This window comes from Emydura macquarii, unplaced genomic scaffold (assembly GCF_026122565.2).
Source record: "Emydura macquarii macquarii isolate MOO-44397 ecotype Brisbane River unplaced genomic scaffold, CSIRO-AGI_Emac_v2 contig_3044, whole genome shotgun sequence".
NCBI classification, from domain to species: domain Eukaryota; kingdom Metazoa; phylum Chordata; order Testudines; family Chelidae; genus Emydura; species Emydura macquarii.
Genome location: NW_027133181.1, coordinates 3,451,211 through 3,477,533, shown reverse-complemented (window position 1 = coordinate 3,477,533; position 26,323 = coordinate 3,451,211). Strand labels below are relative to the sequence as shown.

The 26,323-nt window shown below is 40.9% G+C and overlaps 2 protein-coding genes across 2 annotated transcripts in view; both read right to left on the bottom strand.

The window, feature by feature from the left end:
* The window catches only part of HSPA4L (heat shock protein family A (Hsp70) member 4 like), a 59,262-nt gene extending 55,253 nt beyond the window's left edge, over positions 1–4,009 (bottom strand). Inside the window, exon 1 of the mRNA XM_067530231.1 lies at positions 3,649–4,009. Within this exon, the coding sequence (XP_067386332.1) occupies positions 3,649–3,755 (107 nt within the window). The 5' untranslated portion in view covers positions 3,756–4,009. The remainder of the gene's footprint in view (positions 1–3,648) is intronic.
* Positions 4,010–11,825: 7,816 nt separating this feature from the next.
* Positions 11,826–20,478, bottom strand: SLC25A31 (solute carrier family 25 member 31). The gene is made up of 6 exons (XM_067530177.1): positions 20,262–20,478; positions 16,972–17,099; positions 15,375–15,492; positions 13,678–13,832; positions 13,274–13,399; positions 11,826–12,240 (listed from the first exon to the last, which is right to left on the bottom strand). The coding sequence occupies exons 1-6, from the start codon at positions 20,476–20,478 to the stop codon at positions 12,040–12,042; spliced, it is 945 nt and encodes a 314-aa protein (XP_067386278.1). The 3' UTR covers positions 11,826–12,039.
* Positions 20,479–26,323: the final 5,845 nt, after the last annotated feature.

The window sequence follows — 26,323 nt, the reverse complement described above, 5'->3', positions numbered from 1 at the left end:
ACCATATAATACAAGGATGACTTACGATGCTTGCAGACTAGTTACAAGGCACTTTATTTCACACATTAGTTATGACTGGTTAATGGTATTGACATGCCATAAATTTTAGAATATTCTCTTTTTCTTTTAATAGAGACAGCACTAATTAATAGGCTCCTATATGGGACATGAAGTGTCAAGTCAGAAACTACTCCCACAATGTGCAAGCCATGGTCTTCTCATGCTGCCTGGAGGAGTCAGTTCACAGCAAGTTTCCCCCAAGCTATAGGGACTAGGGCACAGTAAATCTCCCCTGGCTGGGGGCTTGGTGGGCGCAGAAAGTAAGCAAAACATGTTCCCTTTGGCTGTGTGTTAGAGGCTGTCCAGAGAAGGAGAAGCAGATCTGCCATGAAGAGGTGGTGATGCAGAGGGAACAGAGGAAGAGGGAATGCTCTCCCCTCCTCCATGTTATTCATTAACAGCATTTTAAAGAAAGCAAGCTCCAACAGCAGCAATTCCCACAGCAATAGCAGAAGCATTCATCTGGAAATTAACTGTGCTTTGCCAGAATTTTTCACTTGCCAATGGTTAACTGCTGAGCATAGATTTCAAGCCTTGCCGTATAAGCATTTGGTAGAGGATGCTCACTTAACTCATTAGAACTACAGCTCTAGATGAACATTTGAAAACTTTCATAGCAAACCCTTATTTTAAGGAGTTTATAGTAATCCTTTGAATATTAAGACTACTGGTTCTCAGCACAAGATGGAACTTTCACTAAACTGATTTCCATCCAGAAATTTACATGGCTGTATCAGAGAGATGGAGAGTGTGAGTGAGTGTATATATAAAACTTACTATCAGACATTTAGTAGTGAGAGGCTGATCTGACAGATCCAGATCCTAGGGATTGGAAGTGAGGAACAGAGGATGGAAAGTGGCAAAAATCAAAGGCCAAGTACCACCAACTTCCTCCATTTTTTCTTAAATGAGTGCAGTTTATGGACCCTGCCCAGGGACTACATACATATTGCCTATCAGTACCTGGCTAGTATGTGTCTAGTAAACTTGAAGTTCCAACATCCACTGGCTCCTGAAAGGTGAATAGAGCTTCATGCTCCTATGCAGCTTTTCCAACAATTGTTGCCTCCTCTATTCTCATCCCACCAGTCTTTTCAGTTCCCTTCCCCATAAAACACCCCAGCACTCCTTTCTGATAGTCCTCAAAGTTTCCTCCCAAAAACAGCCAAGTGAAATGGTTGTCAATTTCATCACTACCACAAGCCTTCTGAACAACAATAGAATGTATTAGTTTTGTCTATTTCACACTCTGCTTGTTAGGAAGGCCATGAGCAGCAGCACACACTGGAGCTACCCCTCAGCTCAGGAAAATGTAACCACGTTAGTTAACATTTATAAGGATATCTTTGCAACTAAGAGGGCTACAGACTTAAAAAATTGAAATCAGATTGCCAGGATGTCTCAAGTGGGGTTCCACAGGGGTTTGTTTTGGGTCCGGTGTTCTTTAACATCTTTATTAATTAACTTTGATGTAGGTATAGAGAGCACACTGATCAAGTCTGCAGATGAGACAAAGCTAGGGAAGGTTGCCAATATTCTGGAGGATAGATCTAAAATTCAGAGATATCTTGATGGACTGGAAATCTTGATGAAGTGGACAACAAAATGAAAGATAGATGTAAGGTGCTACACTTAAGGAAGAAAAACCAAACAAAAAAAGAATGAGGGGAAACTGGCATGGCAGCAGCACTGTTGAGAAGGATCTGGGAGTTGTGGTGGATCACAAACTCAACATGAGTCAGCAATGCAATGTTGTTGCAAAAAAACCAACCAAACCAACAAAAAGTAAATTCAATTTTAGGTTGCATTAGCAGAGACATCACATGTGAGTCACGGGAGGTGAGAGTACTCTACTCACTCTACTCAGCGCTAGGCCTCAGCTGGAGTACTGTGTCCAATTTTGGCCACCAATATATAGAAAGGATATAGAGAAACTGGAAAGGATCCAGAGGCAAGCAACAAAGATGATCAAAGAGATGGACTGCAAGCCATAAGAGCAAAGGCTGAAGGAAATGGGTTTAGTTTGGAAAAGAGGAGATTAAGGGGGGATATGATAGCAGTCTTCAGTTACTTGAAAGGCTGCCATAAAAAGATGAGAAAAGTTTTTCTCTTTTGCCACAGAGGGCAGTACAAGAAGAAATGGGTTGAAACTACGCAGCATAACAGATTTAGATTAAATCTCAGGAAAAACTTCCTAATGGTAAGAATAGTAGTATTCTAAAATAGATGGACGAGAATTGTACTTGATATTTGGGGATTCTCTGGAGTAGTCTCAAAACAAAGCTGTCTATTAAGAATGTTCTCTGCACAAGTTTCAAAATTTTGGTGTTCACAAAAAAAAAAAAACCACCTCAGTACCTTACTGAAAATTCTAGAAACAAAGGAAAGGATGTGGTATTTAAAGCAGTGTCTTTATCATTAACTTCTTAGACACATTAATCAGTATGTTTAGTACTTGACATTTATTTATTTATTTTTACAGACTAAAGACTTTTTTATGTGAATAAATATTGGGCAAACATATTTATTACCAAGAACTGAAATATAGTAAAATACTATAGTCAATACAGACTTCTCTGGGAGAAGTTGCTATTGATGGCTCTGGAATCTTCTTTAAAATGAAGATGCATTATTCAAGAAGTTCAGTTTATGAGCCTTTTACAGGGATTCCTGGTTTCTAGTAGAACATTACACACAGATGAAGCTCACTTACAAGTCTTAGTTGTATCCCATAGAAACCGAGGAGGCAAATCTCCACCTACTCTTGCGTGACCCATCATCATGAACATAACCCATCCCCCCCTTGCTAGAAACCTCCTCGATGTTTCACAGCCAGGAGAGGAAGCGAGGGAACAAGTAGGAACAGGTTTTGGGAGGGGGAGGAGAGTGTCGAGACTCCTCTTCTTTTATCCTCCTTCACACAACAATGACTCTCCTCTTCCACCTTCTCCAGTCCCGCATAACCACTCCATCATATGTTGGTAGTGGAACAGCAGCTAAACACTACAAATCACTGCAATGTGAACTGTGCATAAAATCCATCTGCTGAAATGAGGTCTTCACTGACCAAACCCTAAGTATCACGGGGCAGAAACATTCCTCTGGGTCCCAGAAAAAGGCTTCCTTTACAAGGGGCTGCGATCACCGGCAGGGCACCGGAGAGACTGGACAAGAAACATCACCGGAGCAGAACGCCCAGCCCCACATCATCATCATCCCGCCTGTCACAGCGGGGAGGCAGGGGAAAGGGTGGCGGAGAAGAGAGGAAGAGCAGAGGGCCGGGAGCATGGAGGGGAAGGGGAAGGGAATGAATGAGCAGGACCACCCAATCCTGCCGCTGATCCGCCGCCGCTCCGACAGATCCCAGGCACGGACACACCGACCCGCCGCCCCGCGCAATGCGCTCGCCGGCTCCGCTCCCCAGGGCCGCAGTCCGGCGGGGGAAGCGAACCGGGGCTTTTCTCAGAGCGACTGTCGGGGCCAGGTCCGCACGGGGCGTATCGGGACCCGCGGGAGAGGCCACTACAAACGAGATACAGCGAGCGGGGGGAGGGGGGCCCGGTACCCGCGGGGGGGGGGGGCACTCACGGGGTGCAGCGGTCGCTGTACTCATTGGCGATGGTCTCGATGCCGCCGCTGCGCGCCACCGCGATGTAGCAGTTGAGGAAGCCCAGGTCGATGCCGACCACAGACATGGCTGCGCCCGGTGCCTCCCGCTTCCCGCGGGACTGTCGCTGCAGCGGTCTCGCCTGCCGGCACCGGCTCCCAGCCTCTCTACCCGTTTGCGCTCCCCACTGCGGAGCCGTAGCCACCAACCGGCAGTTACTCTCCTCTGCGCAGGCGCGCTGCGCTTTCCGGCGAGGACTGCGCGAGACCCTAGCGGACCTTCGGCAGTTTCCGTACAGACTCGGGCTGAGGCGGCTCCGGCCAACGTGAGTTCGAGAAAGATCTGGAAAGGGGAGGAGGGAGAGTTTATCTAAGGGCGACATCGTGTGGCCAGAAGTCAGTACTACTGCTGCTGCCCGCCCGCCCGCCCGACGCCCGTAGCCGCACGGGAGCTGCCGCGCACGTGTTAAAGAGCCAGCACCCAAAATAAAAGGGCTGTTCTGCCAGTGACTTGACTTGCAAATAATGATGGTGTAACTGGTTTAGCGTGTAGCTGGACTACTCCCATCGCGTTACAATTAGATTAAAATCGGATTGTGTATTACTGAATCATAGCGTTGCTAGCACCTAACACTTTTCTGGGCAGGGATGATATAGGGCGTTTGTATTAAGCCTCGGCTCCCGGAGTCATGTGATTGTGGGAGACGTGCAACTCTCTTTGTTCTTTAAGGACAGCATTAGCTACCCCTTCCATCTTTGCAGAGGAGAGATTGAAAATGTGACATTCCAAAGGCTCAGACACCAGGCAGCAAATGAAAAGAGCCACAACACATATTCCTCTTTAAAAGTCTCACGATTGTCTTTTTAGTTGACTCATGATTTTTGAACACTTGGGGCTGGCAATACCTGTGTATTAGTTGTTTAATATTATAATCTTATATACATGCTAGTCAAGGCTATTTTGTTATTATGTCTGAGTTTATGGCCATGATCCTCCAGTTGACTCTTGTAGGTACAGGGATTTGTTCATGTGCCACAGTTCCAGGACTATGGCCTATATCTTATGTATGCTGTGATGCAAAACATAATTAAATATAATTGTATGTTATTGTTAATAAAATAATTATTTATTGCAACATAATATAATTTATATAACTATAACAATTCACTATAATTACTGTTAGATTAATAGTGAAGTGTGATTAATGTGATTTCATGTGTCATCATTAATTATTATTAATATATAGGTTCACACTACGTAGCCACCTTTCATCTGAAGATTTCAAAGTGTTTATCCAATGTCAATTCAGCTTAGATTCACAACACTCTTGCAAAGTACAGTAGGTAAGTATTTAGTTTTTACTTTACCATTGAGACACAGAGAGGTTATGTGCCCAAACCTGTAAGGTACTACTGAGCACCTCCTGTAAGATTTAGAGCATTTCCATCACCCAAAGACAATGACATTTTAGGGATCTCAGCACATTTCAGGATAGGGTGCTTCAGGCTATAGCCCTGGCTCCTGATTGAGAAAAGCACCCAAGTATGTCTGTAAATGCTTTGCTGAATCAGGGCCTAATTCCCGCTCACTTTACTCAGATAAGTGACTCACTGTCTTCAGTTAATCTGTTTGTGAAAGAAAAGCACGGAAGTAGAAGTTAGCTCTTAGAGAGATAGGTCTAAAAATCTGAACACCATGCAGTCTGCAGCTGGAACTGGTTTAAAATACATATGCAGTGATTAATACTTTGCATAAACCACCACTCCAGATAGCATCATATAGAGGGCTATCATGTATATGTGTATAACTATCATCACTGAATAGATATATATATCCATTAATGTGCCTCAGTGCTGACTGCAGGAATACTCATTCTCTAAGGATGAGTGGGTTTCCATAAATATTTGTTTGGTTGTCCATTATGTTGAGACTTCAAACAATTCACACTACAGTAGTGATGGTTTTGTGACGTTGATATCTGTGCACTGGCAATTGGACCGAGACCACTAAATTCATATCATGTTTGGCCACTAAACTTACTTGGCCACTTAACTTGATCATATAATAATACATTTTGGTCACTGTGCCTGAAAATTATGGAAAGCCATTTTCAATCTGAAAGCATTTCAGTGCCAAAACAGTTACCACTTTCTTTATTATTTCCCTTTTCTAGATAGGGAGTAAGAATCTGCATATCCATATTATAGGTACCCTTTTATGTTTTTTCCAGGATTATTTCAGTTGTGGAGGGTAATTCCACATTCTGCGAATTTTATTTATGGGATGGCAAAGGCCATAAATATCTTTCAGGTCTTGAAAAATATCACCTTATTCTGACATAGCAACACGACGATATCCTGACACAACATGATGTTTCAATTTGACACTGTGATGCACAAGTTTGTCCTACTGGAAAAACTCCAAATAAATGGAAACCCAAGTTTGTGTTCCAGTCAGTCACGATTATCCCCCCATTTTCCATTGCTTTATATCCCTCCACTGTTCTGCACCACAATCAGCATCCTCCTGGTCAAGGAGAACTGGATGCCACTTCCTTTTGAGCCCTTCAATACCTCTCCATAAGCAATCAGAGAGCTTATTGTTAAACAGCGACACCAGGGCTAGACTAAACCAAGTAAAACAAATTTCTGCTTTTGGTTAGTTTAAGCAATTCATGGCCCAATTTCCCTTTCTGACACCAGGATCAGAAAAACAGACCAATCCATCTCTAGCAGCTAGACTGAAAGGGGAGGCTACTCACAGTTCAGTTTCTCCTTCTGGCTGCTTTAGGCACCAGAAATTGTAAGACTGGTCCTGAATGACCCAAGGCTCTGCCGCTGTGCATAATGCCTCTGCAGTACTTCCAACTGGCTGCCTACTCAAGGAATGGGAACCTGAGACCAGAATCAAAGCCAAGTTTTCTGTGGAGCAGTCCAGAGCCTGCTATTAGGCCAACTCCAGAGGGAAGCATGCAGCCTGGCAGAAGGGAGCCAGGCATCACTGCAGAGATGTTAGCACATCACAGTTGCAGCTTCCCTTCTCAGTTGCAGCTTCCCATTGGTCCTCATGATCTACATCCCAATGTCTTCTGACCTGTCAAAAAATACCTAACACACTCTTGTTTCTCGTTATATGTACACAAAATAGCTATATAATTTAAAAACGTGACCTTCACTGTGGTATCTGAGACTGATGAAAGATGAACCTATTCCAGAGAAATTAGAATGGTTTGGATACACAGTGAAAGCTGTTGGTTTTGAATTACCATATGATGAACATAAGAGTGAATTTATACTGGTTTATGCTGAGAATGCTGATAAAAATGCCATTTAAGATTGTCTATTCTGCAGTGTGGATGCTAAGAATGCTAATTTATTTCACATACGCCACTGAAGAGCCATTAGATGGTAGCCACTTTTGGATATTGCAGTTCATTGACATAGATCATGTGAAAAGATCCATATACCATGACCAATATTCTGATCTATCACCAGCAAATATAGGCCATAATAGATTACCAGTAATGGCAATGTGAATCATAAACTCAGATCATGAAATTGTTCAGGGGCGTGTTGTGAGGAAGCTGTTATCATCAACAATCTATGTAGTACATGGAAAATAAGAATTCAGATTTGCACCAGACATATATATTCACACTAGACCTTCACACTGTTTGTAATCTAATTGGATAGTTCTCAAATGTTTATCTATTTGGAGGGTCATCATGAATTGTAGCCCCAAAGTTAACATGCCACACAAATTTGCTGTATCTTCTCTGTGATTGTTTAAAATTATTTACATCAGAAATAAAGATGCATGAAATGGACATTCTATAAAAAAATTACAAAAACTAATGGGAGGAATCCCATATCATTTTAAGTTTCCTGAATGAATATTTTGGGATCCCTTATTTCGAGTCTTGTCACACATTGTGTCCCACATTTGTGCCCTGGAGGTTGCAGGAATCTGGTCTCTCAGTGAGATGGTATATGGAAAAAGTTGAATATTTTCACCCATTTTTGTAAATAAGTACATAAGGATGGACATATTGGGTCAGAAGAATCAATCTAGTCCAGTATCCTGTCTTCCGACAGTGGCCAGTGCCAGATGCTTCAGAGGGAATTAACAGAACTGGGTAATTAGCAAGTGATCCATTCTCTGTCATCCAGACCCAGCTTCTGGAAGTCAGAGATTTAGTGACACCCAGAGCATGGGGTTGCATTCCTGTCCATCTTGGCTAATAGCCATTGATGGCTCTATCCTTCGTGAATTTATTTAATTATTTTTTGAACCAAGTTATACTTTTAACTTTTACAACATCCCCTGGCAATGAGTTCCACAGGTTGACTCTGCATTGTATAAAGAAGTATGTCTTTATGTTAGTCTTAAATCTGCTGCCTATTGATTTCATTGGGTGACACCCTGGTTCTTGTGTTATGTGAAGGAGTAAATAACACTTCCTTATTCACTTTCTCTCCACCATTCATTATTTTATAGATCTCTAGCATATCCCTCCCCCACCCCCACCCGTCATTTCTTTTCTAAATTTAACAGTCCCAGTCTCTTAAATCTTTCCTCATATTAAAGCTGTTCCATACTATTAATCATTTTTGTTGCCCTCTCTTTTCCAATTCTAATACATCTTTTTAGATGGGGCAACCAGAATTGTACAAAAAATTCAAAGTGTGGGCATACTATGGATTTATATAGTGGCAGTATAAGATTTTTCTTTATTTCTATCACTTTCCTAATGATTCTTAACATTCTGTTTGGTTTTTTGACTGCTGCTGCATATTGAGCAGATGTTTTCAGAGAACTATCCACAATGACCCCAGATTTGTTTCTTGAGTGGTAATAACTAATTGAGACTGTCATAATTTTGTATGTATAGTAGGGATTATGTCTGGGATTATGTGCATTACTTTGCATTTATCTTTGCATTGAATTTCATCTGCCATTTTATTGCCCAGTCACCCAGTTTAGTGAGGATTCCTTTGTAATAATTCATACTCAGTTTAAGACTTAGCTATCTGGAGGAATTTTGTATCATCTGCAAACTTTGCCACCTCCCTGTTTACTCTCGTTTCCAGCTCATTTATGTGTATATTGAACAGCACAAGTCCCAGTACAGATCCTTGTGGGGGGGAATCCACCATTTATCTCTCTCCACTGTGAAGAAATTATCATTTATTTCTACCCTTGTTTCCAATTTTGTTTATCCAGTAACGGATCCATGAGAAGACCTTTCCTCTTATTCCACAAATGCTTACTTTGATTAAGAGCCTTTAGTAAGAGACCTTGTGCCAAGCATTCTTAAAGTCTACATACACTATAGCCACCGGATCATCCTTGTCCACATGCTTGTTGACATTCTCAGAAAATTCTAATAGATTGGTGAGGCATGATTTACAGGTTTTTAAAAACCTTAGAGGTTTTTAAGGTGCGGCTTGACAAAGTCCTGGCTGGGATGATTTAGTTGGGGTTGGTCCTGCTTTGAGCAGGGGGTTGGACTAGATGACCTCCTGAGATCCCTTCCAACCCTAATCTTCTATGAGTCTATGATTTTTCTTTACACAAGCTGTGTTGACTCTTTCCCAACAGATATGTTTCATTGGTTTATCTTTGTAATAGTGAGGATTGGCATCTGAATTTATCTTTGTTGTCTGACTTGTGTTTTAAATTAGTGCTGAAAGCATGAAGTGCCTAGGATAAGTGCCTTTTTACTTTCTCTGTACAGCTAAATAAATAAATAAGTCCATCACAAATTTTCAACTTTCATCACAAAAAAGAGTACTTTCTACAACTGCTGCCTTTGTTTTTTAGAAATGAGAAAAGCAATACAAAACCTAAGCCGACTGTGAGATTTGACTCTTGAAGTCTGAGATCTGAGTCTGCATATATATATTTCAATATATATTTTAGGAAATGACTTCGCCTTGGGTTGTAGTCTTAGCAAGGACTTTTGGCTAAGCCCTTTTCCTTGCATCTTCATATTAGAGAGGAGTTCACCATTCTTATATTTGCATGAGTTATGTAATGTATTACAACATTAGTATTTCAGCAGACATTCAGTTTTGTATGAGATTATTATTATGACATTATGGTGTATTTGATGTTACCATTCCCAATAATTCACATCAGCAGTTTTCTATTTTTACTACTATCACAGTTCTTATTTTATCATGCTGGGATCAGTTTTCTTCGCCTGAAGCTCAGATAGTAAGAACTGGTTGAATCTTGTAATTCACAACTATGGCATCATAACTATTTTTAAACATATTCTATTGTTTAAACATTCCAATGGCAGTAACTATATTGCATCAAAAGCAAATCAATTCTGTCTTATTCACCTGTGCATAACAGTTCTGAAAGGAAAAGATAGAGGATAAATGCAGTAGAAAAGTGATGTGCTTATGGTGACAGTTGTCATGGTGACATTGCTGCAATGACCACAGTAGAATGGAGCTAGTTTACTTACAAGCAGCTGGAGTTTTCTGAATAGATCATCTCTACAAATCTCCACTTTTGGTCACATGCTGTTCATGTGTATTCAGAACCACAAAAATTCATAAAGCTTATCACTAGAGCAGATACAGTTCTCCATATGTTTCCTTTTTTTAAATAAAAAGTGGAATTCATGCAAAAATCCCTCTTGTTAATATAATGTAATAAATGGGTAAATACACAGGGTAAGATTCATCCTTACTGGGGTGGAAAGGTGCAATTCAGCCACAGTGGTGGGCTTATAGTATTTCCAACTGACAAACTGAAGGTGATGGGACTATCCATCTGCTTAAAGTTAGCTGAAGTGCTTTGCTGGACCAGGCCATGCAGTAAGACATTAATTATAATGCCATGTACAGTCATACATCATAAAACCATGTGCAAGAGGGAGTTACATTTGCAGAGGTAAACATAACTTTCTATTTCTAGATTTCTTTGCATTCAAACTGTAAATAAATCATAATTTTGCATTAACATATTTTGCATTGATTCAGTTGTATTCTGATGCTGCTGTTTCCTACTGCAAACAAAAGCCTAACAACTACATGGATATAATTCTTGTTGTGAGCTGCAAAATAAACATTTTGCCCCAGATCATCTTCTAGAGATCCACATGCAGAAAGGTCATCTGGGTGAGGGCTTCCTCCTTTTCATATGGAAGAGGAGACTTTCCAGTATGTCCCTGGCCCTTCAGACACTCCTACTCAGGCACTCTAGGGATTTCTGAGATCTGAGGTACTGGAGCAAGGGAGGTGCTGCTCTCCCCAGCAAGCTTCTCTCTGCTCAGATCTCCATGTGGAAGCCACAGTCAGATTACCTATAAGATGAATCCCCTTCTCATGAGTCCCATGCAGCTTCCATTGAGCAGAGATTGGATCTAGATCAATTGGAGATCTAGCCAATGGCAGAGTGGCTCATGTTGGAGGAGGATAGAGCAGCAGCCATTCCTGCAGGACTTTTCCTGGCTCAGAGGAGAAAAAAGGATTTCTAATAGAAACATAAGGGTGAGGGAAAGGAAAGTTTGCCCTCCCTGCTACGTTTGCTGACTAGTATGGTTAGAGTATTTTTGCTCAAATGATTTACTAATTTAGTTTTTCCTAATTTTCTATGTGATGATACATTTAAAAACAGATTGTTTTTTTTTTAAATAATAAAAGAAAACTAGCCTTTCCTGGTGTTCTTCTAAAAGTTAATGGGCTCAGTTCATCCCCACCAGCTCACAGGTACAATTGGAGAAACTCACCCAGAAGAGAAGGGCATATTTAAGAGCAACATCACCCTTCATCAATGGAGGGCAGATTTAAGTTCTTTCTGAAGCTGTAAAGAAAGGTGCTGTAGACTACCCAGAAGAATGAACAGACATCTCCTGGGTGTCTCTTTACAACCCCTCCCAGACAGCCCTGCCCACTTTATTAGCTGTGCCAACCAGCTCTGGCACATGGGAGAGTAGCAGACATAGGGTTATTTGCACTACTGCAAATCCACTTCTCCCTTGGTTCCTTCATTGGGGGCCTACAAGCAGAGATCTTCCAGGGAACCCCAGGGAGGCAACAAAGCTCATTAAGTGGAGCATTTAATCTCAGTAATTATTCTTTGAGGACAGAGGGGAATCCTGAAATATCTATATTTCATAGGTGATTATCTTTTTTCTGTATCATGCATGTTTTATTTCTCATTGTAAAAATGGAAAGTTCAGTATTTTAAACAAAAGAACACAATATACACAATGCATTGGGGGAAAACAAATAACTCTCTAGTTTTTCTTACAGAATTAACAATACAATAGTGAAACTAATAATATGTAATCCAACTGATGAAACTTGTATCATTGTAAATTATACAGGCAAAATAGATTCTTATCCACTATTTTAGTCAGATGATGAACTCTTTGAAACATCAAAATTGAAAAGTTCCTTAATTTTGTCATAAAGCACCAGCACTAAGGCACCTCCAGTTCCACGAAGGATATTGGAAAAGGCTCCCCGAAAGAAAGCATTGAGTCCCTCCTTTTTTAATATCTTGACAAAACAGTCAATAGTTCCTTTATATTGACGTTCAGCCTCTCCACTCTGCATGCAAATAATAAAAACAAAACATTCATGCAATACAGTGAGGAAAATTTAAATACTTAGTACACTGCAAATGTTGCTGTTTTTCTTTCCTCGCTAGTAAGGAACTTTTAAATATGATAGTTTGGGAACACCTTTTCCTCAGTTTGCCTCCTATCAAATGTGAGAGCTTGAATTACTAAATACTTCTCTGATTTAATGCTCATTTAGCTAGTTCTCCACAGCTGCATTTAGAAAAGCTGCAATCCTTCTTGTGATGCTTCATTTCAGCTTCAGTAGGCAAGTAAATAGCATAGGAGTTAAACGAGGTCACTCCTATTCTAAGCTGCCTTGAACCACACTGATGTTATCAAAACTTCTGCAGCACATCTTTTCCCCCCCTCCTTTAGTACCACTGAATTATCATATAGCAAGAAGACCTCAATTCTCTAGTAATTAACAGAGTTCATCCAGTGTTTATATATTCACATACAATTTCTTTAAATGAATGTGAAGGTTCTGACTTTCACAAAACCCAAAACCACAGGGAGGATGACAAGGAGTGGAATCTCTGCTCCTGTGGCTCAAAGTCTGTCAAAGGGTGGGGGATTGAGTCAACACAAGCTCATCCTCCAACCCTACAAAAATCCCTTTACACAAAATCAGTATGATCAGGCTCCCAGAAGTTTCAGGGGTGAGGGCTTCAATGTCTTAAAACACTTGGGCTCCAAGGAGGAAAGAGAATCAATTTTACTAGAAAAAACTTTGACCATGGTCTGCAGCAAACTATCTTGAATGATAATTTATTTTTTTGCCTGGGTGATCACAAGTATTTTGAAGGAGTCAATCACTACATCTCAGGTAAGTTAAGTTAACAACAGGGAGTAGTCAAACTTTTTTTTCAGTTCTCTGGGGAGCTGTCTCATTGATTGCAACCGATAAGAGTTTTTTTACCTCAGATGAGGAGTGCTATAAGGTAATACATTAGTGACCTACCAGATTCTTTTAATCCAAACAAGATTTTCAAAAAAGAATAGCGAAATATATTGCATACCTGCATCATCATGCGTCTTCTGACAGTGTCAAAGGGATAAGACAGTATCCCAGAGAATGTAGTCACAGCTTGGGCAATGAGAAAGGACAACAAGAATGGTGTCTGTTTTGGATTTGGCAATAACCCCTACAAAAGAAAAAGAAAAACAACAGATGACCATGTAATTTCTGATCATCTAAAACTCATGTCAAAATCAATAGGTGCAAACTGTGATTTTCCTAGATTTCTTTTGTAATTACTAGGGAAAGATTATCCAAAAATGTTTATCTCCTTTGTAATTAAAAATATATATATATATTTGAGTATTTAAAATTAAAGACAAAGAAAAAAAGTTACATTTTTGTTAATTCCTGATGAATATTTAAAATATCTTATAAGCATGAGCTTTTATCCACAAGAGTTACCTTAATGGTATCATAACATCCAAAATAGGAAGCTCGGTACACAATGATTCCCTGTACGGAAACACCAAACCCCTGGTACAGGCCAACAAGTCCATCTGACTTTGCAATTTTAATAATACAGTCACCAAGGCCCTTGAACTGTCGCTCAGCAAGACCTAGAATAAAAGAACTTTTCTGTTAAACAACGTGCATATTTGTGTCTTTGTCAGAACAGCAATGCTTTAAAAGAATAAAATTGTGCATCATTTTGGGTCCAAAGACATTGCTAGACAGGAGAATCTATTACATTTCTCTTGCACACAGTAGAGCAGAGAGCTGCCTGGGGAAGGAAAACATTCCTCTGCAGATATGCATCACTGTCCAGAGAATGGCACTATAATATCTTCAAAGTAATCCAAACTTCCAAGTCATTAATTAATGTTAGCTGATTCTAACTGTTTCTTCTACAAATTCAACATTTGATCAGGGCACACAGAAGCATGAAACACAGACCTAGGGATGGATTTAAAGCAGCCAGCGACAACTTTATTAACTTTTAAATGTAATGGGGAGAGGGATACCCCTCCCCTCCAAAAAAAATCAGACATTGACTTGTGCGCCGTGCAGCGTTAAATGATCTTCATGCCAAATAACCAATATTTCAGGGTTGACTCCTTTCAGTCTAACCCTAGGATTCAGTCCTCCTCTGAATCCACTTGCCCTCTCCCTGCAAGGGGGAATGAGGAAATACCTGCAAGGAACTTCCTCTGCAAAAACTTAATGTTTGCCATTCTCCCTTCAGGCTAAAATGGCTCACCAGTTATCTCTTTATGCTCATATTTACCCTGGGAACTGATCCCTTTCAGTCTTTACCCTGTAATGAATATTGGCTGTAAGTGGTGTTAAAATGACAAATTCCACTTTTTAAACATAGAACTTTTTAATTCTCTCCTTACTCCTTAGTTACCTAAAACCAGGCCCCCAGAATTCTGTGAGGAAGGTGAGGATAGGTCCCCCATTCTTTCCTTAAGGGGAAAAGTCCTTCCTGATCCCCCCAAACTGTCAATCTGGTCAGCCCAACACTTTCCTGATAACACAGACCTCAGCTATGGGCAGGGAGGGCATGGCAGCAGTAGGGGCAAGCAAGATGGCTGCTGCACACCCAGGAGAGCCTTGCAGGGAGCGGGGGAGGGGTGGAGAAGGGTAGAAGAGCCCAGGTTCCCTCGTCCTCCCCATAGTTTGGCCAACGGACAACAGAGAAATGTCTTCTTTTCTCATGTCCCCCAGGCCAGACACAATTTTCATATAAATTATGAGCCAGGAGGGCCCCCTAGAGTGTCTGAGCCTACCCCTTCATTCCCTGGACCCAGTAGTTGCTTATTCTGTGAGCATCCTATCAAACCTTACCTCCACTCATGTAACATGAAACTATTTTACAATATAGTATGCATAGGCCCTTCTTTAAAATAACTCTGTTGCATTTGCCATTCATTTTCCAGCCCTCAGGATACTGAATCCTCAAACAATTAAAAATAGCAGTTTGGACTGAAATATATTTTTATGACTTTTTAAACTGTTTGGGGCACATTTCTAAGTAATGCAAAGACCTCTAATGCAAACAGCTGAGTATTGATTTTGTGGTAACACAAGGATATATAAAAATAATCTGAAACACATGTAGGGAAGAATTATAAGGGTAATTTAAAAGACTTCCCTACCTTTCCCAATGTCAGCAGCTAGTCTAGTTCGCGCAAAGTCTAATGGATATACTACACACAAAGACGTTGCTCCAGCCGCTCCACCAGAAGCTAGGTTTGCAAAAAACCATTTCCAGAACTGAAATACAAAAATTACTGCATAAGATTATGAAAATATAGAATTACAACCCCATCATACTGACCTCTCTATGGCTACTTAAAGAATTCAAGTTATCTAAAGAATCAGATAATGTTCCAAATTAATATATAATAAATGTTCATGCAAGGATCAGAGAGTAAAGTATGTGAGGTAGTATTTCATATATACCAATTTGACAAGATTCCCTTTCTGTCCTCACATTCACTACAAAACATTTGTAAGGTCTCCTTCTGCTCTATTTTTAATTATAAAGTGCTTTTGTAATTCCCAAGAGCAAGCAAAAGACACTTTAGAATATATTAGAATATGGTTCTGGTCATTGATTGTCCAAACCCACATTATGTATGGCCTGTTGGGGCTTTTTGATGATGTTACAACTGTGCACCAACACCCAATAGCACTCAGTTGGTACCACAACAGAAAAAAAAAGTCCCTCTGTTTTATGGGCCAAATTGAAATCAATGGACTTATAGGAATGATGGATTTGGCTCAGAGTGTTTAAAGGGTGCAAGGAAAAGCTAACAGGAGGGGAAGAGATTAAAACATTTTGTCAGAGTCCCAGCTGGTGTAAATTGGCTTAATTGCATTGATTTTAATGGAGCTACAGATCAGGCACTTTTATTCCCACAATTTCTACTGCTTTTAATTGATACAGAAATATTTTGAACAGCTTTCAGCTAGCAAGACAACTAAAGCTTGTAACCTCATTCCTCTCTAGGCTTTCCCACAATACAGAACATATACAAGGACTGGTGCTTCAATGCACTCAATGGACTGAGCTTCAAAAAAGAACACACTGATTGTTTAAAAATGTTCTAATTTTTAAAGAACTGAATCCTGAGCATTGTTTCATTTATAGAAGATTTATAAAGCTTGAGTCCTAAAAAGATGCAAATGCATCCCAGATGGGTACATTTTTATGAGAAGGAAAAGAGGTTTAAAGAACTGTGAATTCAATATTATTTATACCAAGCTTATCCCATTTTTTCCATTGTAAAAAGGAGCACTTGCAAACTGAAATTGCTTAAATATTTATTTATTTTGAACAAAAGGAAATGGATTAAGAATTAACATGTAATATAAAGAGATAAATCAGAGAAGAGTGAATGTCAGGGATCTTTCAGGTCAGTACCAACAGGAAAGCCTGCAGCAAGAATTGTTGCTGGCACTGCAGAAAAAGGTTTCAGAAAAAGAAGAGAGTGCTGTTTTTTGTTTTTTTTTTAATTACAGAAATTCACTACAGAAATCTTGAAAAGATAATGCAAGACAGATATAGATAAAAGGGATGTTTGAGCTGTTTATTCTCACATGCAACAAATTAGATAACTAATTTCTTGTCAAACATTTAGATTTAATCAAATCAGCATTTTTCATTGGAAAATCTTGGCCTGCTCTAGGCCACAGCAAAACTTATTTATTTATTTATGGAAGTGATCAAATCTAATAGAGCACATTCACCTGTTTGTCTTTATCCACTCCAGACATGAAAATCTGTTTGTATTTGTCTTTAAAAGCAAAGTTTAGAGCCTGTGTTGGAAAATATCGGATAACATTTGCCAAATTGCCACGCCAGAAGCTGAAAAATCCTGTAGGAGAAAACAGGTTCTTAAATTACACTGACAATGTTTATATTATATTACACTGAATATTTTATATGACAGTACTGTTGTTTCTAGTTTATGGTGAGTTGTAAAAGTGGCCAAAAATATTCCTGTATAGATGTTGCTCTCTTATTTTTCAACCATTTGATACTAGAAATCTTGATTTTTTTTTTCTAACACTAACCCACAGATGTCTGCATTAGTAGCCAGTAATGAGAAATCTCAACTCTTGAGACCATAAGAGAAATGACAATAATGTTCAGAAATGGTAAAGATTCCTAACTTCCTTACTTTATAATTAAGATTTGGGATACATATTTTTTATGTATGTGAAGAAATCTTATCATATGCTGTCACTGGGATATATATACCACTCATGTTCTTTATCTCATTTAAGTGTGCCTGCATGTATATTTTAATCACTATAGAGGGTGCTCAGACACCATATAAATATAATGGTGAAAATGTTTATGAAGCACATTGGAAACTCAGTATGTACAATGAGCTTTTATCATTAAATTCCTTTTATATATTCAAAAATGATCCCTTTGGACAATATAAGTTAAGGAGATAGGCAAGTGTGTAAACTAATATCACCACTTAGGAGCAAATCCTGTCTGGAATCCTACTTGATGCGTGGAGAAGTTTGCACACAGTCTGGTTGCACAGTGGCTAGCTCTAACCAGTTCTATTAGTTTTCTCAGGGCAATGCTGCCAAAGTGGCCTCCACACTATCAAGATAGTGCCCCACACAATGAAGCCACAATATTGATTGGGGCTTTGGGGAGCTACTATAATACAAATAAAAATAATGATAGTAACAACAGCAATAACCTTCTAGGTAAGAAGATGTGGAAATAACCACTGGCAGATTTTTGCAGTAGCAGGATCACTTTGATCACTGTCACACCAAAATCATCTGTGGGAATACTGTCAGCCCATCCCATAGCAAGAATTTACATCTGCAACTGCACTCACTTAAGCACCTAATTGGGGGCCACAAAATCCACTGACCTACTCAAGGCTGATGAATGGGAAGCTCTCTTTGGTAAGGGAGAGTTCCATTCTCCATTTTTGCAGAACTTAAGCCTTGATTAATAAAAAGTTTCTAACCTTCCAACTGTGAACTAAATGTCATTATTGTCTTGCTGATAACCTAGTTACTTCTGACTGTTGTAGTTCCTCATAACACTTTAGGGGGGATGGGACAAGACATCAACAGTATTGCCAGCTCCAAGCATCCAAAAATCATGAGTCAGGCCCCCAAAATTCATGAGACTGCTTACAAATCATGAGAATTTAAAGAATAGTAAGTGTTGGGTTCTTTTATTTGCCTTCATTTTAAGCCTTTAGATTTCATGCTTCTGTTCTTCTCTCTCTAACACGAAGGGCTAGAAAATTTATTTTCAAATAAGTTGAGAGTCTCACTCAAACAAACAACATAAGCGTTGACATCACTGCATCAGCTGGTATCAATATGAAGTCAAGAGGACTACATATGTATTTAAAAGTTAATTTGTTCTTAAGTACTTTGTTGGACTGCAGAAAGACTGCTCAGCACAGAAATGAGCTGACAAATTTACCACAGATCTGCCAGCTAGAATCCGATAGAAAATTTGAGGAAGTCATGAGAGAGCTACTAACCAGTACCAAAGAAAAACCTTCAGTTGTTGTGCCTGGCTTTCTCAACCAACAGCTGGGTGAAACTGACATGCATCAATTCAGACTTGCCTCAGTCTTCTGGACTGGCTTGGGGAATGTGTGAAAGTCCATTCACAAAGGGGAACCCCCAAAGTTTTAGGGTCCAAAATTCCCTATATTTTAAAGATTGTCTTTATTGGCATTAAGATGAGGATGCCAAATAGCTGCATCTATTGATAAAGGAAGACTATTAAAAATAAACAAAACACCCAACCCGAAATTGGCTTATGCAACCCATAAATAGGTGAACACACACTTTTCCTACAACATGTGAAGATATGTCTGTAGATTACACAAAGTGTCACTTCTGGCTTTTTATTATTTTTGATTTATGCTCAATTAAAAATCGTGGCGTGCATGTACATAATTTTATTAAAACACCACAGTGTTTCCTCAGAAAATGCTATAGTAGTGATCACTTGGAAAAGAACAACCAGTGAGGGTATCCTCAACTTCATCCCAACAAGAAAAATAAAAGTTAAGACATCATGAACTGATGACTGGTGGAAAAGAAAGTTTGGCAGGGGGCGCCAAGATGTGGGTGGGTTTGGTGAAGAGGACCTGGGGGTGGGGGGATGGGTGGTGCAGCAGGTGAGGCAGACTCTGGAGCAGCAGGTGCTCTTTTCTTACTTTGTTTTGCGGCTGCTGCCTCCTCCTCTCTTGCTAGCTGCAAGTCAGTAGGGGGAGCAGTGGGAGAGGAGGCAGCCTACACCCCAGGCATCATCTAGTGTGAGGACGCTGAACGAGAGGGGCAATCCTGCCACATGTCTTCAGCTATGCTGGATGCATGAAATGCCAGTGGACATAGATGCACGACATGGGTGATAAATGCGGGAGTGTAACGCAAAATGCATGACTCCGGGCAACCCTAGAACTGGAGGAGGGTGTGGCTAGAACAAGATTGTGCGTGGGGAATCTACACCATGCTCCACGTAGATACACACAAAGTAGGAGGTTGGGGGAGGGGGGTGTCCATACCCTGCTCATTGGGGATGCACAGAAAGTAGGAGTCATTGGGGTCTGTACCCTGCTCATTGGAGATGCGCACAAAAGAAGGGGGCAGGGGATCCTGGGGAGTCCATACTCTGCCCCTTGAGAATGTGCATGAAGCAGGGGGCAGGACCATGGGATTCTGGGAGGCTGTATCCTGCCCCCTGAGGATGTGCAAAAAGCAGGAGACGGGATCTTGGGGGTCTGTACCCCGCTCCTTAGGGATGCGCACAAAGTAGGGGGCATGGCCAGGGGATCCTGGGGGGACTGTACCCTGCTCCTTGGGGATGCGCACGAAGCAGGGGGCAAAGCCGGGGGATTCTGGGGGCCATACCCTGCTCTTTGAGGATGCGCACAAAGCAGGTGGCAAGGCCGGGGGACTCTGGGGGCCATGCCCTACTCCTTGGGGATGTGCACGAAGCGTGGGGCAGGGTCGGGGATCCTGGGAGGCCATACCCTGCTCCTTGGGGATGCGCACGAAGCAGTCTATCATGCCCTTGTACTGCTGGTCAGCGCGGATCTGCTTGGACGAGGCCTGCACCTGCAGCAGCAGCTTCACCCGCTCGATGGGCGCTACCGTGGTCTTGGAGATGGCAGCCGCGACGCCCCCTGCCATCAGGTCCGAGGCGAAGGAGATGGGGTCGAAGAGCTGCTGATTCTCTGAGGCCTGCATGGTGCGGTCGGAGAGGAGAGGAGAGGAGAGGGCAGCGCAGTGCTGGCTGGGACAGGGCAGGAGCTCCAGGCAGCAGGCTCCTCCCAGCAGGCCCAGGCCAACTGCCACCGCTCAGAACCCAGCCCTGCAGGTCACATGAGCTGACCACACCACAGCACAGCCAGGGGCCTAGAGGCACAGAGGGAGCCAGGGAGAGGGGATGGACTCTAGTCTGGAACTAGGCAGCAGGGCCTGAGACCTGGAGTGTGGCAGTGAGGAGTTGGAGTTGGGTTGGCAGCAGGCTAGAGCCGGGCAACAAGGACTGGCTGAGGAACAGGGCTGGGTAGCTGATCATAGCTGTGCTGGGAAAACATTTTCCGGCTCAACGGAGAAAGCTTCAACCAGTGCTCCAGGGTTCCCTGACAGCACAGAGCTTCTCATGTGAGGCTGCAGCAGCCAGGCATCATGTTAACTCAGAGATTTACAAAGATCCAGCACCCAAAGAGCTTTAATTCTGCTCCTGAATTCGTGTTCCTGTTTGAGTGCCTGATCCAATTCCTATTAAAGTCAGTGATTTTGACTGTAATGAGAGCAGCAGCAGGCCTTTAAATGAAACTTTAACATTATAAATGTGGATAATTGACTACAGGTGTAATGGTATTTGTTCTGTAGTATCAGTTCTGATGTTTCATTACTACAGGAACAGCTCTTGGTTTAAGATAGAGAACATAATTTTATGAGTAGGAGTTATGTTTAGTCTCCGCTCATGTAATAGTTTGTCCTAAATATTCATCTAAAGGTACATGAATTTATTTTGTTCAGTAAGGAAAGACTGAAATTTGGATGTGTTTATATACAGCACTGCTGATACATTAAGGTAGTCTTGAATTGGTATTTCTGAATTAATACATTTTGTATGGTATACTTTACAAAAAATAGGTGTTGTTTAAGGTATATAAAAAAGCTCCCATTATTCAGAAAGGAGAAGATAGCTTCTCACTATATAATGGTAAGAAGGCAATTAACTAAAGTATGAAAAAGAATTGATTACATATTTTGTTAAATGCAGAGGATTTGACTACAATAATAATAATAATAATAATTAAGATAATGGACTACAATTCATGAGATCTAGGTTTAGTTCCCAACTCTTCCACAAATTATCTGGATGGCCTTGGGCAAGTCACTTACAAGGGAATTTTCAAAAGGCCTCCTTTGAGTGCTCTGCAAGCATTTGTCTGCCAAATTTTGGCTCTTCAGGTTACAGGGGCTATTTTGAAAGGAGTGGGCAGAGCTTGTTCTTTGACAATGGTTTCATTACTGAATGCCCAAACCATCTGAGTGCTCAGCCATGGGGACATTTAAAAATTCACTGCTGTACAATGCTATGCTTCCTAGGCATTGCTCTTCTCCCAGAGACAGATGCTGCTCCCTTTGAAGTTAATATCAAAACTCCCCTAGACTTAAATGGTCCAAGATCATACCCCATATCTGACATATCCCTCCCTGCCTTCCACTCTGCTTCAAGGTTTCTCAAGCACTACAGCAGTGTTTTCATGGGGCAGTCAGGAGCCTGCCGTGAGAGTATAATGACCTCACCAGCACCTGGAGTCAGAGAAAAAACTCAGAAATAGATGGAGTGTAGGGAATGTTTAAACAGGTTTTTAAAAAGTTTTTAAATGCAGCAGAAGTGGAATGTGAAGCTGATTAAAGGGCAGTTTCTAAATCTTGGGCAGGAACCAATTGCAATCTGGGTGCCTATGTAAGGGCTGAAGCAGAAGTTGGACACACAGGGATTTTCAAAGCTGGTATTTGTCTGCAACCATGTTGCCTGAGCAGAGGGGGCCAGGTTTTTAAAGGTATATAGGTGTCTAGAGATACAGAGGTGCCTAATGGGATTTTCAAAAGCAGCACCTGGCTGCATCTTTAGGGAGCTAAATACTTTTTACAAATCTGTCCCCTTGTGCTCAGGGGGGTTTTCAGAAGCGCCCATACAAAGTTCCTGAATGCTCTGGTCTGAGGAGCAATGCCAGCTGGGAGCATTTTCGAGTAGGTAAAATAGCACTTTTCATATGCTAATTAGATCTGGGTGCCCTGTAGTGAAAGGTGTAAAAGCAGACTCTTTTCAGACACTATTGTGTGTGAGCAAACAGTCATCCTGTGAATATCAAGCATAATAAATAAATAATAATAATTGGCTTCTGCAGGAATCAGGATACTAGATTTGCTGGTCAGGATCCAGTACGTTTATATCACATGCTAAAATTAGTATGCTTCCTATTCTGAAAGTTCAAGATCACTTTCTTAATGATCCCTAGGTTCTAGGCTGTTTCTGCCAAAATTATTTTCAGCTGTGATATTGTCACTATACCCATGTGAAACCAGAGTCCTTTCATAGTGTTACAGTTTTGCTTCTGAAGATGCACCTGTTTGTAAGATGTGTCAAAGGATAATTGTTTTGATGCATTTTCCTCACGAATCTCTGAATATGAGGGGACATCCAATTGTGTGTGGGTTTGGGGCGGGGGTTATATCACTACTGAAGGTTTCTGATCCATTTCTATTTTGCTATCAATTGGTTATAACTATTAAACTTCTTAGGTTTATGTGTACTATCATTGTTTGAACAGCATGTGCAACAGAAACTAAGATATATTCTTAATGCTATGAGGCTTTTCTTGGAATTATCCATAGGGTCTTTGAAGTTTATGACTGGGCTAGAAAAACATATCCTAATTCACTGATTAAATTTTGCTTTAACTGGAGCCATCCATGTTATGAATTGTAACTTTCCATTGCTTAGCATTAGCATACCACTATATTATTCAGTGAGCTTTGATTAACTTAGCCTCATGTTCTTGCTTACAATAGTCTCAAATAGCATTAGTATATACTCAGATGCCCTCATATTTATCCATTCGAATATCATATGTTTCATTAGGTCTATGAAATATTTCAGATGCTGCACTGAAACCAAATGGTAATCTGTGGGCAGGAAAAACTTAATCAATGCCATATTGCATGTGTAAATCCGGGCCATTTGATTATTGAGCTTCAACTGCTCAAGCCACACGTCTCTCTTTCTAACAAGCTCCTGCCATTTCCTTCACTGACAGTATGTCTATTATTATTTCTACAGCATGACATGCTTTACAAAGAAGGCAGAGCTGTACCTCAAGCAATTTACAGTCCAAAGCCCACTCCTGCAAGGCATCTACATGTGGAAGTTGCACAGTAGTCAGCGGGAGCTCCTGTGTGGAAGGTTTGCAGCGGCAGGCATCCCATCACACCGCAAGGACTACCACAATAAAAGACTCTGTGTCATGCTACTGTTCCTAACACACCTTCAGATATTTTGTGTGTGGAGAGAATATTGAGGTAGTCATTTGAAATGTTAATATAGAAGGAATCGACTCCAGCAAGTGGGGGACGGGATAGGTTAGCAATTGAAAGTGAGCCTTGTGGAGAGTGAGGGTGTATGATACATTGGATCAGTGAAGACATGGTTAGCCCTGCAACTCAGGACCTTTGGTATGTACTTGAGCAGCTGCTGTGGCTTCACTGCTATCGTTACTCATGCTAGCTTTGATCAAGCTTGATCAAAAATAGATCAGGTATGTCTATACATGCTGCAATCATGCCTTTTGATTGCTGTGTAGATATACCCTAACGCTGCTCATCTCCCTGCTGACCCTTTGTGCTGACAATGTGACAGAAGACAAAGAAAATGGGCTGTGTATTCCACCATGCCTCTGACCTGCTTGGAGTGAGAGTGGGGAAGTAGGTAAGTAAATCCATTTATTCATGTCTTAACATTGGTGAAATATAGCACAATTTAACACTTTGCCTCTCTTCTGCCATGATAATTCTGATGGGAGAAAGCACAGAGGGTGGTTTCCCATTGCTTTCCCTCCGGTTGGTGGCTGCTGTTGGTTAGATCCATGATTTAACTCTTCTGCCTTCTGATAGCATTTCCTCCATCAAGGATCCAACTATCCTTCCTGAGCCTCATCTTCCTGAAGCTGTTGGCACTTTCTGAGGTTTGCCAACTTACTTGAACACCACCCAGCACCTGGCACAGGCCAGTTGCGTGTAGTACCATCTACTGCCATTACGGTAGCAGGCTTCGATGCAGCCTACCCTGACATGGGGAAAGAGGGTGCCCAATCCTCTGCATGGTAGGAGAGAGAGAGAAGACGGACACAATGCTGCATTTCCTCTCTCTCCTTCTTGTTAGTAGCACAAAAGGGTTGGCAAGGAAGAGAGTAGAAGAAGGTAGACAGGCTTGACAGCAGGATCAAGGGAACTGGTAAACCAAGACTTGGTGGTCCATTGGTCTCTGCAACAGAACTCTACCCTATGCAGCATGCAAGAAAGTGAGACTGCAGCTGGGAACCTAAAGATATAATGGAACAGGGAACTATGCAATGCTATGTGTATTGACCTACTAACAAATAATGCTGTACTGAATAACATGGAAGAAAGGCTGTTAAATCTCTCCCCCCCATTCTTGGCTAGCCTATAATCACTTTAATCAGCAAGTGGGCTTTCCAGAAACCCTCTGAAAGCTGTTGAAAGCTGTCTGCCTCCTGCTACCAGAAAGCAGGGAGTAACAGCCCAGAAAACTAATGTTGATGTCTGAGCTGTTTCTCAGATTCTTTCAAACCAGCTGCTTGTATAAATATTGCTTCACTTATGTCTATTTCATTTACAAGCCAGACATATCTATTCCTCTTAGATTTACTATTAAAGCAAGATTTTTAAAAGTGATTTTTACAACCTTTTCCCCAAGTTCTTGACACTATTCTGGCTGATGAAGTCATCAACCAAAGGGGAACCACCATATTTTTTTTACAGTCGAACATTTTGCTTGTTTATGGATGTAAAGGCTGCTATTTCTTTCTACTGCCTATTAATTTCTTGAAATCTAATCATTTAAACCCTGGCACTTCACCAAGTTGTTGCATAGCTATTGCCCCTATAATGATTTTTATGAGCAATTCTATGAATGCAAAGAGGGAAGATCACATTTCTATTGTGCCATGAAACTTGAGCTTTGACTCCTTTAGTAGCTGCTTTCCATTTCTTTTCCTTTTGTCATCAAGTTCATGTACCATGGATTCATAGCTGTAAATTTTCCCAAAGTTAGAAAGCCAAGAGCTGCACTGAATATATCTGATAAAGATCTTCCCTACTGTGTTCTATAAGAAATTTTCTCTCCTCCTTTAGGACCCTCCTTAAAACACGCTTCTAAAAATTTACAAAACCTAGTTCTGGATTGAGAGAAGTATTAACAAAATAAGCAATAAACCCTCCAACAAAAATTGTGGATTTAACAAGTTCCATACTAATTTCAGCACTCAGTCATGCACTTGCTGTTGCATTCCATCCCCTCGCATGTGTAAGGTCTGTTTAGCTTGGGTATTCTTCAGAGCAGAGACCTTGTCTGCATCTTGTAAAGCACCTATCACACGTTGAGTGCTATGAAAATTAATTATATACCCCATCCTTCATAAGGGAGAAGTATGATGTATATATCATCAAAAATTCCCTTGTTTGACTTCTGTTTTCAGCTTCTTCTGTGTGTGCAGATGATTGAAAATGCCTTTTGACTTGTGGTTGTACACAGGATGCTCTTTTTTATTTGTCAGATTCTTCACTAGTCCTGGCATAGGTAGAAATTTACTATCTGGTATGCTACCTAGGTAAACTATGTTATTATCACCCTTACTTCTTTGCTGCAGAGACAACCCTGTGTTTTATCTACTGCATCATAGGAGGCACATCTATTCTTTAACTGGAATGTTATAGCTAGGATTTTTCCATACTATTTCTTTTTGAATCTGTCTAAATGCGTTTGTAGGAG